The 14,003-nt window shown below is 31.9% G+C and overlaps 1 protein-coding gene across 1 annotated transcript in view; it reads right to left on the reverse strand.

Moving 5' to 3' along the window:
* Nucleotides 1-10,262: 10,262 nt before the first annotated feature.
* The window catches only part of LOC107461774 (zinc finger protein WIP3-like), a 10,054-nt gene continuing 6,313 nt past the window's right edge, over nt 10,263-14,003 (reverse strand). The window contains exons 3-4 of the mRNA XM_021129245.2: nt 13,391-13,997; nt 10,263-11,276 (exon numbers count right to left, since the gene is read on the reverse strand). Coding sequence (XP_020984904.2) covers nt 10,839-11,276; nt 13,391-13,997 — 1,045 coding nt within the window. The 3' untranslated portion in view covers nt 10,263-10,838. The remainder of the gene's footprint in view (nt 11,277-13,390; nt 13,998-14,003) is intronic.

The following is a 14,003-nucleotide window of genomic DNA, read 5'->3' on the forward strand; positions in this document are numbered from 1 at the left end:
GATTAAGCATGTTATCTACTATGATTTTGTATATGTTAATCTCCCCTTGTTGGATTCCCTTCTCCTCTCTTAAATAATGACCATATTAGTCATATATTAAAAGAAAAAATAAATATAAACAATTTTTAATTAACTATCAATTTATTTATCGATACGTGGTTTAATTTTTTTAACATATATTTATATTTTAACACAATATAATATATAATAATTAATTTTAGTGATTAATTTTAATATTTAAATAATATTTTTTTTAAAAGGTTCAATTTGTTTACCCGGATTGCTAACAAGATTCTTTTATGATAGCTAATTAATATAGATTTTCATCCATGTCGGGTCCACATAATATAAGGGATATAATGGTTGCGTTTCAATTTTGCTTGCTTTGATTGGTAGAGAAGGTCAAGTTAAAAGGGAATATACTAAGTTTGAAGCCGGTCGTATGGCTGCATTGTGAGGATCACCATTCACCAACATAGTGGGCCCCACAATATCATCGGATCCACATCCACTATATATTTGGATTTTTTTAAAATAAATAAAATAAATATTTTAATTATAAATATACGTTAATTCAAAGGTATTTATCAACTTTCATCAAGTGTATGTAAATGAGATAATTTTGATCATATTTCGTTTACACTATAAACGAGATAAAGCATAAAAATGTGGCAACGCATTATATTTATAAACGTGATACGTGAAAATTAGCTTTTTAGTCATATCTCATTTATTCTATAAAAGAAATATATGAGAGTAAAAAAATATTTACACAATAAACAAAATAGAATAGGACAAAAATTAAATCCTTATAAAAGGATCAAGAAACCGTTGGTATTCTGCAAAAGTCTCTCAATTCTTCTTTCTCTTCCGCTTTTCTTGGAAAAACTTAACAAAAATGTCTAATGGGAGTGGTTTCTTTTTTGTGAGAGCCCTGCATTGTTCCGAACTCGAAGAGCGAATTCGGTGGTGAGAAAAAAGAGGTTGGTAGAGTTGGGTATATGATGCTAGTATCGATGGAAAATTGTACATTTCGATTTCGTCTATTCTGGTTCGATGGCGATGAGTATGTGCGCCTAATGTTTGACGTGCACGGCAGAATTATCATTGAGCAAGTGATGGAGCTTTCTGCAGAAATTTGTGATATTAGTGGTGGTGGTGCTGACAGCTCGAATTCTGTACCGGATGAACTTCCACTCGCACCACGACCGTTGTACTGTGCTAGTCCAGTCCAGAACATGGACATTAAGTATGAGGAATCCAACGAAGAGTACGTTAACGATAGCCAAGAAAGTGGTTCCTTTGACGATGACGACGACAATGAGTTCATACCTGAGGCATATGTGAGTGGATCAGTTCGATATTTTTTTCCTGCTCCGCGTCCAATTCTAGAGTTATCATTTGTACCCAACCACTACCATACATTGGATTTGGATGCGATGCATGAGAAAACTCCATTTTCGAATATGGGTGGCTGACGATTATAACACCGACAATGGTATTGAGTTTTAGGTTGGTCACAGATTAAGGAGCAGAGAGACAGTGCTACAAGGTGTGAAGAATTACAACATTTGGAGAAGTGCAGAACATCAAGTAGTCGAGTAGGACCGGTAAAAGTACCACGTACGTTGCAGGCAATTTACGAATGGTTTGTCCTTGAGGTCTTCGTATCGCCCTCCGATAGAGTCTCAGATATTGGTGAGTGTTATTGTATTTTAATTCATTGTCTTCTTTGTCATTCTTATTTTGGTTAAATTTTAAATTGACAATATGTAAAATGGTTAGGGAGGTGCGTAAATTTATCGGAGCACACACGTGTCTGGCCTCCACCATGTCATAGGATTACCGACAGCTGGACAGCAACCTCATATGCAGAATCATCCTGCCACTTATACAGTCTAGTCCATCAGAGACCATTCTTGTTCTACAGGGCACAATGAGACAAACCTATCACTTCAAGCTATTGTACAGGAAGGTTTGGATGGCAAAACAAAAGATAATTGCGCAGATATATGGTGATTAGGAGGAGTCATGGTTCTTCTTCCTTACCAATCTGAGACGCCATGTGACACCGCAAGAAGGGCTACTGATTATATCTGATAGATCCCAAACAATCAAGGCTGCACTTAGAGCTGATGACAGCCTCTGGAAGCATCCTAGGGCATTCCATGCGTATTGTGTGAGGCACATGGCTGCAAACTTCATGTCTTGGTTCACGTCAGTCGAGGACAAGCGATATCTCATGAATGTTGCATACAATCCTAGCAATACTGGGTAATGTGGTACATGGATGCTCTGAGGACGTTATCGCATGAGATGGCTAATTGATCCGGTAGATTTAATAAAAAAATATGGTTGCAACTTTGTGATGGTGGACGTCGGTTTGGGCACGTGACAACTAACCTATCCTCTTCAGATAGATGTTTAACTTGGCAGGCTTGTTGGTACCAGACCCAGTACTCCTGCATCAGCTTGTCGTCAGTGGTAGGCTGAATGGAGATCATATAGCCTCCCTCAAATCAGGCCTTAAAATCATCATTCCACTCTTGAAGGAGAGTAGGCCACCAGACATCCTTTCCCCATTCAGTAGTGGTCAAAAACCTGTTGACATTAATCGGATCGCCAGGAACTGGCTGCTCACTCCGAATTGTCGTTTCACCCAATCGGCTTGGTAAAACTCCACAATATTAAAGCATACTAGGGAGATAATAGACAACCAAGTTCCCCACTCTCCTGCGGACCCCACCCATTCCGGAGTAATGTCATACAGTCTGGAGTCGACATACAACATCCACCGAAATTGCATAACCGAGTGTCATAAGCTCATCAGAAATAGTTTATACGATAATCGTACTCAAACGTTTCATATTCAAGTAAGTAAAAGATAAGGGTATACCTCGTATAAGTACAGCCGATCTAGCGGCGGTCGCCAATGGAGGACTTTCTGTGCATGGTGTTCCCTAGTCTGCAGGGTCATCCCGATCAACCTGTTAACACACACAGTAATCAAATTGTGTCAATTCGTGCAGGTAAAACTTGAATTGAATAAATAGAAATTGACAGGAACATTAAACGATAATAATTACCTCACTGTTAGGAAAAAGGTCGGAATCTGCCTCTCTAATAGACACCACTGTAGAATCCTGTGGTATATCTACGAGACTAGCAGCGGTGTACATCCAGTTATGTCCGTAATGTCACGATGTGCTGCATGGCACAAGGAGTAATACATCCATGCAAGCACAACAGACTCCACAACAAACCACTGCACCTCCCGAAGTCAGCCAACAATAACAACCATCTAATCTACACCTGATTGTTGGACTTGTTGGTCATCAGGTTACCATCGATCAACAGCATGATGTAATGTCTAGTGTACTGTCAGAGCGTAGCTAGATCTGTGGTACTCGGAGGCATGTGGTGAACTCTGTTCCGAAGCCATGTCATGTTGATGCTGAAAGACTCCTTCCTTTGGGCACCAAAGAGCTTCTCTACGTATTCCTATATCGGTCGCTGGTACCAAGTTTGAAAGTCACGCAGATACCCACCCACTGACTCCCTGTGTCGAGGTGGTAGACAACGTTCTGCAAGGTGATGGTGCACTCATCCCATGGCAGGTTGTGGGTCTCCGGACGCCATCGCTCTACGAATGCAGTGATTAGATAGTTGTCAAAGACAAAGTCCCTAAGTCACACTATGTCGCCGAACCCAGCCTCCCTTAGGTAAGAGACGATGGCGTCTGGGGGTGCAATTGTGTGACTAACTCGCCTAGGTAGTAGCAGGCGAGACCTCTGTTTAAAAAAAATGTTTAAAAACATTCGATTCCAAACTAAGTTCTCTAGCATGTCCAAATTTATTCTAACAAATCTAAAATGCAACTCAAATAAATATCACAACATAATAAACATGATACAAAATCAATACTTAAAAATCCTCTCTGAATTAAAAAAGATATTTACTAACAAAAACATTTAATTAACTAATCAAATAAACTAATTACTTATCTAACTTTCACTGTGAGTAAATTATACACCTAACTCATGTTACTAACTTGCCAACTAATCTAAACTGTTATCTCAATATCATCCAGTCTATTCATGTGTTAAAACACTAACTCTATAAAAGTTCTCGAAATAAAATCGCATACACTTATTAAATTAAACAATAAAGATAACACTAACCTCAAAATCAATAGCTCCCGCAATGTGCCAACTAGCGTTGAGGCGGTTAAAGTCAGAGTTCCGTGCGTCCGTGTGTGCCATAACATTCAGGAAACTAATAAATATCAAGAAAACAATGTAGAAAAGAGAGAAATGTGGGAGAAATGTGGAGTCTAGGGACCTTTGAACGACTTCAATTTATAGTCGCTCTCTGTACTTATTTCATTTACACAATAAACGAGATAAGGCTCGTGTCATATCACGTTTGTAAACAGAATACGTTGTCACGTTTTTGTGTCTTATCTCGTTTACACTGTAAACGAAATAAAGAACTTGATGGAAATCGATAAATACCCTCAAATTAACGTATATTCGTAATTAAAATATTTATTTTATTTATTTAAAAAAATCCCTATATATTTTCATTCTACTTTTTTTAATTAATATGAACTACTTTATTTCTTTTAAAATAAAATTTAGTAATGTTTTTTTTTTTAATTATAACATTTTTGTACGACGACGCGACCGTTTCCCTTTTAGCATGTAACAAAAAAGTATTGGAATGAACCTAATGGATTAGTATATAGTTAAATTTGTACGTAGCAGCTTCCAGCTTATGCAGGACGAAGTTTCAAAAGAGAGGCATCGTCATTCCATTTCTACGATGCAATAATTTTGGTTCATATCCAACTGCATTAAACTACAAATAAGTAATGACAATTGACACCAACGCAAGTTGGCACAGATGGATGAGGGTCTGTGTCCCTTAACCATCTCTCCCGGATTTGATACTCACTGGAGGATGGGAATGGAGCTTGCTTGCTTGGGAGGGTCGCCCACTTTGTGTGCCTCTGCAGTCCTATTTGTAGTTGTGGAGTCATAAAATTAGGACTACGACCATTCCAAACTTGACCCGCTTATTTATAGATTTATACCTAAAAAAATATTAAAAAATTAATTAAATATATTATTTTTTATCATTATTTTTTAGTTATTAATATAATTTTTTAATTTATCAATTTAATAATGTATTTTCAGTCTATATTATTAATAATTAACCATTAATAAAAAATAATAAATTTTATTAACTTTTATCTCTAGTATTTTTTTTACCAATTATAATATAATTTTTATTATAGGTAATATTACGTACCCAAAAAAAATTTAAACAATAAACAAAAATAAATACTTAATAATAATCCCATTTACAAAAGAGTGTGAATATCGTTAATATTTTTAAACATTTTATTATTCTTCATATCTATCGGTTGGATGAGCTCCTTTTATAAAATCATTAGAAATAATTCTAAAATAATTATAATGAGAATTGAACTTGATATTTTTAGAGTATGAATGTTTCTACAGTCTACACACAACTATTAATCACTATAGTATGGAATTTTATGCTTGTACTATATACATTTATATATAAAAATGTGACTTGAAAGATAAGGCATGTTTGACAAACGCTGATTAGGTATAATCAAAGATAGTGTGACCTTTAGTTGTGACAGACCAATCATACAACGGGAGTTTTTAGATTGTTTGTGGGGTTTTTTTTTAATTATAAAATATATATTTGTATGATATATTTAATGGAGGCCTGCTCCACATACAAGTCTTTTTTTACTTACAAGTCTTACAATTTGCTAACGGGCCTTTTAATGTGTTATTCATCTGTTTTCTGTTTTCAAAGCGCTATACTGTATTATGAACGGTTCCTCTTCCTCTTCCTCTTCCTCTTCCTCTTCCTCTTCGTTTTTTTTCGATTTTCATGGTTTATGAAATCAAGTTTTTCCTCTTCCTCTTCCTCTTCCTCTTTCTCTTTTTCTTCTTCTTCTTCTTCGTTTTTTTTTTCGATTTTCATGGTTTCTGAAATCAAGTTTTGAAGAAGAAGCAGCAGAAGATGAGGAGGAGAAAGAGAAAGAGTTCTGAATTATGCAACGAATTTTGGGTGTATTTCTTAAATCCTTTGGGCGTATTTTCGTAATTCTTTGGGTGTATTTCTATAATCCTTTTGAAGATAATGGAACTTCAGAAATACACCCAAACGATTACAGAAATACACCCAAACGGTTACAGGAATTCACCCAAACGATTATAGGAATATACCCAAAGGATTACAGAAATACACCCAAAAAATTACAAAACTACACCCAAAGGATTTAAGAAAATACACCCAAAATTCGTTTGAAGTACATCTTATGCATAATTCAGAACTCTTTCTCTTTCTCCTCCTCATCTTCTGCTGCTTCTTCTTCTTCCATAAAGATTTTACCATGAAAAATTGAAAAAAAATGAGAAAACAGAGAGAATAGCACGTAAATGAAGAAGAAGAAGAGGAAGACGAGGAAGAAGAACGTGCAGAAACGAAAGAAAAGGAGAAGAAGAAGAGTAAGAGGAAGAAGAACGTGCAGCAAAAAGAAGAAAGAGAAAGAGAATGCAAGAAAAGAAAGAAAAGAATAAGGAGAAGACGAAGAGGAAGAAGAACGGTTCGAAGAAGCGCGTTTTGAGCGTTAGTTTTAATTGAACTTGTAAGGCTTACAAGTATTAATCGCTTGTATGCGAAAAATTTCTCTAATATTTAATACGTGTAAATCCTAAGAATATTAGTGAATTTTGAACTACATAAATAAATCACTAATATAATATGAGAATTATCAAATTAAATCAAGCCGGTTAAAAATAAATAATACTCCAAGAATTGGTATAGTCTAGGAGAGAAAATTTAAAATTAAAAGCATAGGCAAACAGTTGTAGAATATGTTGACTGTTGAGTCTTTTTTTTTTCCAAGGTCAGGACCTTATAGACATCATAAACTGTTGAGTCTTTTTTTTTTTCGCAAACGAAGGTCTTTTAATTTTTCTGGTAATATATGTGGGCCGAAGCCCAAATAGAAGGGGAAAAAATTTTTATTACATCATAATTAAACAGGGGAAAGCTAGGGTTAGGGTTCTTGGGCCACACTCTGATACTGAAAGTCCTATCTATCTAGGATGTTACAAAATCCCTAATCTCTCACTCTGATAAAAAAAAAAAATAAAAAAAAGGGGAAAGCTCATGCAAAAACTGGACAAAGGGAATCAATTTGGAGTCGTCAAAAGAATAGCTCGCTGGTCCTCATTATTGGTTAACAACAGATTGATTTGCGACGAATTAGTTAATGTGAGACATAATAATAATAATAATAATAACAATAATAATAATAATAATAATAATAATAATAATAAACTGAGCAAGCTAATCGCTTACCTCATCTTCTATAATTTGTTTAATCCAAAAAAGGTCTCTCTAATTAGCTTATAATCCATGAGCTGGTTCTTCTCCTGTTGCTTCACGAAATTCTATGCATCTTTTATTTACTATGATCTGTTTGTCGTTCTCTCCTTCTGCTATAGCCAAGTTTCCAGCTAGTTCATCCAAATATATCTCTTAATATTGATAATTAATGCATGACACAAACTTTATTATTAAAAAATGGATCACATCGCATAATATTTCTATGCTAAACCCTGTTAATGATACTATCCAATCTATCTCCACTTTGTTAAATTAAAATATTGTTGTTACTCTAGAGTGTAGCTAAATTAGTGCAGTTAATAAAGATGGTGGCTTGATCTTTCTAACGTTTTTTACCCGACAAAGCATGGTGGAGGTCCCTTATCTTTCAAGAGCCAAATCCAACCTCCCACCTTTCTTTTTCGTTTTTTTCTTTTCTTTTCTTTTTTGGAATTATTAAGTCAATCAAGCCAGCTCAAAAGAATCCAAATTACAAAAACCTTTTTACTCTTTTTCCTTTATCATATAAGGATCACGTTTCATTTTAACAAAAAATATACTTTATATGCTTAAAATTTAAAATTCTAAACTTGTAAATCTTATTTTATTTTAATTTTATATTAAATATTTTAAAATATTTTAATTTTTCAAAATATTATATATATATACTAAAATTAATTAGCATGTATTTATATTTTTAACATATATTTATACACTTAACCTGCCACCCCTCACCACCACCACTGCTTCTTCCAGATACGGTACTATACTGCTCCAAACAAACAACTAAAGGAGCAGGCACACTCCCTAAGGAATCCCGTTGTCGACGACAATCCCCGCCTCGATCTTGCTATCGACGGTGGCTACGAGGTGGATGATGGACCCGGACTTCAACCTTGTGAAAGGGTGAGGTGGTGCCATTGCTGCGAAACTGCAAGCCAGGACCGAATGGAAGAGATTCCCGTTGAGGCTTTCACCCCGCCCGTCACACCATTCATATGTCGATGCATGGGAAAGGAGAAAGCATGACGAGTGAAGGGTAAAAGTGGAAAAAGAGAAGAAACGGTAATCCTAGAAAAAAGAATTTGTGATGAGGAAAAAAGGATAAACCAAAAAAAATGAATTGAAATTAAATAAAAAATATATATTAAAATTGAAATAAAACAAAAAGATATATTAAAATCGAATATAAAGACAATTTTTTAATTTAATTTTTAATATAATAAGAAAGTCTCTTTAATTTAATTTGGGTGGAAACTCAGGTGTAGTCGACTTCACGTGAAGTTGATACCTGAGAGCCGTTAGATAATTTGACTGATTTGACTAAATTTTCATCTAATGACTTTGAGATATTAATTTCACGTGAAGTCAGTTTTTACCTTTAATTTGTCCACATATAATTTGAGAATTGAATTGAAAGAATTTACCCAACTTTTCACTCAATTTTCTGATGTAATAAGAGAGATCCACTCAACTCCATATGTTTACGCTATAATATTATCATGAAATTAAAAAGAGGAGTTTTTACATTTTTAATCACTCAATTCTATGACACGATAATAGTTTAAAAGATATTTATAATTTCTTATTAGTTTAAAACAAAAAATTCTAAGTCCACAAATATAAAATTCAATTTAGTAACTAAATAAATAAAATTAAAATATATTAACTAAAATTAAATATTCTAAAAATATAAATCAATAATTTTTACGTAATATTTATTTTCGCATCACAAAAATTTGAAACATTTCTTTTCTAGTGAAATTTTATGAAACGTTTTGTGTAAATAAAAAAATAAAACTTAAAAATAAACAATCATTTCATGTATAACATATAAATAAATGATAAATATCATCATGTAAAATTGATAATTGCGAGTTGTTAAATAACAATTTAATTAAATATGTCAAATTATTTAATAATTTTTAATTAGTAACTTCACATTAAAACAATTGTATATGAATTTTCATGTAAATAAATACAAAGAATTAACTTTTAATAAGTAAATATTAATTATTTTTTATTATCAAATTAATTTTTAATTTTTTTAAATTTAAAACTTAAAACTAAAATTTAAAATAAAAAAATTAATTTTAAAAACTTGCCGATATAATAAAAAAAATTAACTCACTAATTTAACTCCTAAAATATATCTTTTCCTTCTTTAAACAAAAGATGGTCCCTGTGAACACATCATCTCTTTTTGTTTGCTTTTGATGTTAGTATGAACATACTATAAGTATGGGAGAACGTAACTGAGATATAACTGTGTCAATTTGAATTTTCTTTATAATGGCGTATATAATTATATATATGATGATATCATATGGTAAATGGTATGCCCAAAATAGACTCTCCGTGACCTAAAAATGGGATCATGCATGTATGGTAGAGGAATAAAAATTTCGGCTTCACTACTTTAGACATTAATTATTTAGCTAGCTTGCCGCTGAACCAACGTTTTTTTCATTTCAATTATTAATCTTGATGGTGTAGAAAAAGTTCATCCCCAATAATTATATATGTTTTCCACTCTCATGTAAAATAATTAATTATAATCTTTTCAGTAACTTTATATTTATTTTCATCTCATCTGAATACATCACTTGCTATATAACATCTTAAATTCTTAATTAAATTGTAATGTTTTTACTTGTTTCATATGACAAGGACATCTTTGGTTTCACATTTTGCATACACTCTTTATATATTAATAATAAGTGAATAATTATAAATTTGAATTTATCTAAAAAAAACTAAATATGAAAAAGATTTCAAACAATCATCATACACACTAAATTAAAAAAAAATCAATCAAAATATAAAAAAGATTTCAAACACTTTAATTAAGTCCTTAATAATATTGAGGATTACATAGTAGTTCAGTAATGAAGCATTTAAATTTCCTTCATTCAATACATAAACACATACATGCTAATTAATTCTGATCTCTGAAAAAAATTCATATGCTTCATCACTTGAGATAACCTTCTTATTCATTAATCAACAATCAAATAAGCAAACTAACTCATCATCCATACATGCATGCATATTTCTCTCTACATATAAAATTAATAAAGCTGCAATTAAGCTAAGTGCTCGGTAGCAAACCGCTCCCTATATTTTCATGCTCCACAAGCATCAATATTTCTGAGAATTTTTTGTTACTGAACACAAGCTAATGCAGAAATCATGGTTTTAAATTGAAGTTATATCTATCATTGTTGTAATACTTTTTGTTGTATCAACATTATTTCAAAGCATTACAACTGCAACCATAATTTAAAACCATGACATAGATATATAACTTACTTATGGGAACATATAATAATGTTAGTTATTAGATGGTGTATACTATATATATATATATATATTTAAATAGGAGGAATTTAATTGAACTACTTAAGTTCATCTTCATCAGAGCCAGTGGTAATGCATTCCTTCTCATCCTCAAAACCTTCAAGAGAAGGATGAGGAGAGTGACCCTTACCAAAGGATCTAATGTGATCCTTAAGGGACCTCTTATGCTTGAAATCGGAACCACAAGTGCAATACCAAAGCTTACCACAGTTCTTCTCATGAGTCCTCCAATCACCTTTAACAGCAAAGGTTTTGCCACACTTTCTACACATAAAGGGCTTGGTGCCATGCTTTCTCTTGTAGTGTGTTTGCAGAGTTCTGAAATCCTTCAATGGCTTTGCCCTTGGATGGTTGATGTTGTTCTTGCAACCTTGTGCACAACAATAACATGGTAGCCTTAGCATTGCCGCAGGTTGTGTTCCTCTCAGTGAGTCTGGCCCTTTCCTGAATTCCGAACCATGCCCCCACATATGCATCTGCATGCAAATTCAATTTATCAAGACTACTTTCATCTACACAGATGTAATCTCTATTTAAGTATATGTTATTTAAGTATATGTTATTGGTCAATAAATTATCACAAATATATAAGATAGAATTTAAATATTAAGAGAACTTAATAAATAAATCTTTATTCTTTAATTCCAAAATAAATAAATTATCAACTAATTGAAAATATAAAAATATCTTTTATTTTATTTAAAAAGCGAGATATCTAAATCTCTTTAAAATATGTAATTGTCTTTATATATTTTAAACAGAAAAATTTAAATATTTTATATTTAAAAAATAAATGATGTTTTTGTATTTTTAATTAATAAAAAATTTATATATCTTTAAATTAAAAAGTTAGAGAATTATTTATTTTTTTTTAATATTTACTTAAAAAAACAAGTGAAGTAATTATTTGACAAGTTTCTTATAAAATTGCTTAAATTTAATTATATGCCAATTCAATTATATGCCCTACTAAGTAAGTAGCAATGTTGTGTCCTAGTTTTGGCTATATATTGTTGTCACTTAGCTAATTGTTAATAATCTTACCCAATCTAAGGGGGACAACCGGAAAAAGGAACTAGCTAATTTGTCTTCAAAAAGCTAGTGCTAGCTACTACATATGATGAATTATTATATATTTATTTTTTCATGTATACTAATCTATATCTTCAAGATTTGGAACTGCATTCTCAATATGCAATCACGGGTGGTATAGCTAGATGAAAAAATTATATTAAGAAAATTTTAATTTATCATATCAATTATTATATATTATTAGACCAACATTTATTATTTAACTTATTTTAAATATATATTTAATATTTTAATATGTATTTTATATCAATAATTGATTTAGTGATTATTTTTTATGTAGACGTATCATAATTTAATTAATAATTATGCTCCCTTCTAGTATGATATATAGATTTTTTTTCTACTTGTTGAAAATTAGGTGTAGTGATTAACAAGTGAATTTCAATATTTAAAAAAATGTAGCAAAAGCTAATGTTCAAATAAGAGTGAGGGAAATTCTTAAGAGTCTCTAAACTAGCATATTAATAGAGATACTAATTTTCATTTTTTGAAAGAAAAAGAAAGGTTGATAAGAATTTGCTAAGAGCAAAGATCCTTATTTACATAGAGATTTTATCTTCAATCATCATATGCTATTCACTCTTGTGGCTTGACATATATAAAAAGACAAACTAATAAATACATGGGTAGTAGAAATCCTAAGGGAGCCTTTTACAAAAAGTAATGAAGGCCTGAAAGGGAATATGCTATAGTCGGCAACACGAATTCTAATCTCAAATCAAATCTTTCTTAAAGTGAAAAAAAGAAACCAAAAATCAAAATTAAAGCAAAAGAAAAAGACAGTCATGATCATGTGTTTGCATGGTCGTGAAAATTCATTTCAATGATTTACAATGTCTTATTCTTGATGATTATATCTTTATCCTAGTCATCATAATCATCACGTAAAACATCTACACGTTGGTGTCAAAGAACTTACAGGAGATTCAACTTGAAGTGCACTAGTAGCTATGGTTCTAATCATTCTTAATTTGCCTTTCAAATAATAATTAAGAGATGAAAAATTGGAATAATAATGCGAAAACATATTCATGTACTCAGATATATATGTAGGTCTAATAATGTTGAGATAGATGAACTAAACATAGCATTGCATATATATAGACATAAATCAACAACTATATATCTATATATCAAGCCTTATAATAAAATAAAAAATGAAAGAATTTAAAGATTATATGTGTGATTGTAAAGGAAATCGATTGATATCTAAGTTGAGACTATGTGGTTAATTTTCTTTTGAAATATCTTTCAAATCTCACAAATTCCAAATTTAAAGGAACTACTGGTCAAACTAGAATTCTATATTCCCAATTTATATGCATGATGTTAATATGGTTTAATTTCTTAGAAGGATTCTAGGTTCAATTGGTTTCTATATGTAAAATTAAGTACTTAATTAGATAATCTGAAATAATAAAAATAGTTAGAAGAAATAAATAAAAGATGAAGATTAGGGGTTTGTAAAGTTGAGAAAGTGATGAGGATCGGAATGAACCTGCATATTGTTATATCTGTTGAAAGTTTTGTTGCAAATAGAGCAAGCAAACTGCATAGGTCCAACAAGGATTTGTGAAGGACTTGGTATCCAAAACCTCTTATTCTCTTCCTGCTTTAACCACCAATTCTCCAATAATCTTCTCTCCAATAACTTTTCTTCTTCTTCTTCTTCTGCTTCTTCTTCTTCTTTTTCTTTTTCTTCCTCCTCCTTAACATGCAAAACCTTCTTTTTCTCATCATCATCAGCAGCAACAACTCCTACTGTGTTGTTTGTTGGTAATCCAATGTGCAAAGCCACAGTCATCAACTGTTGTTGTTGTTCCACCTTCTCTTCTTTCACCTCAATACCTTCTTCTTCTTCTTCCTTCTGATGATGATGATGATTGTTCCCCACTCCATGCTCTCCCTCTGAAGCCTTCAAAATGGGAAAAAACTCTATAGTTTCTCGGTGTTCATCAGTCACACAGGGAGGTGGAGTTTGTGATGATAAAAATAGTGAACTAGTTAGAGATGAAGATGGTTTGAGCCACTCAATGAAACTTGGATTGTTATTATTATTGTGACGGTATAAATTCTTGTTGTTGTGGTTGTTGTTGGTGTTTTCCCTCAAA

This window comes from Arachis duranensis, chromosome 8 (genome assembly GCF_000817695.3).
Source record: "Arachis duranensis cultivar V14167 chromosome 8, aradu.V14167.gnm2.J7QH, whole genome shotgun sequence".
Classification (NCBI taxonomy): Eukaryota; Viridiplantae; Streptophyta; class Magnoliopsida; order Fabales; family Fabaceae; genus Arachis; species Arachis duranensis.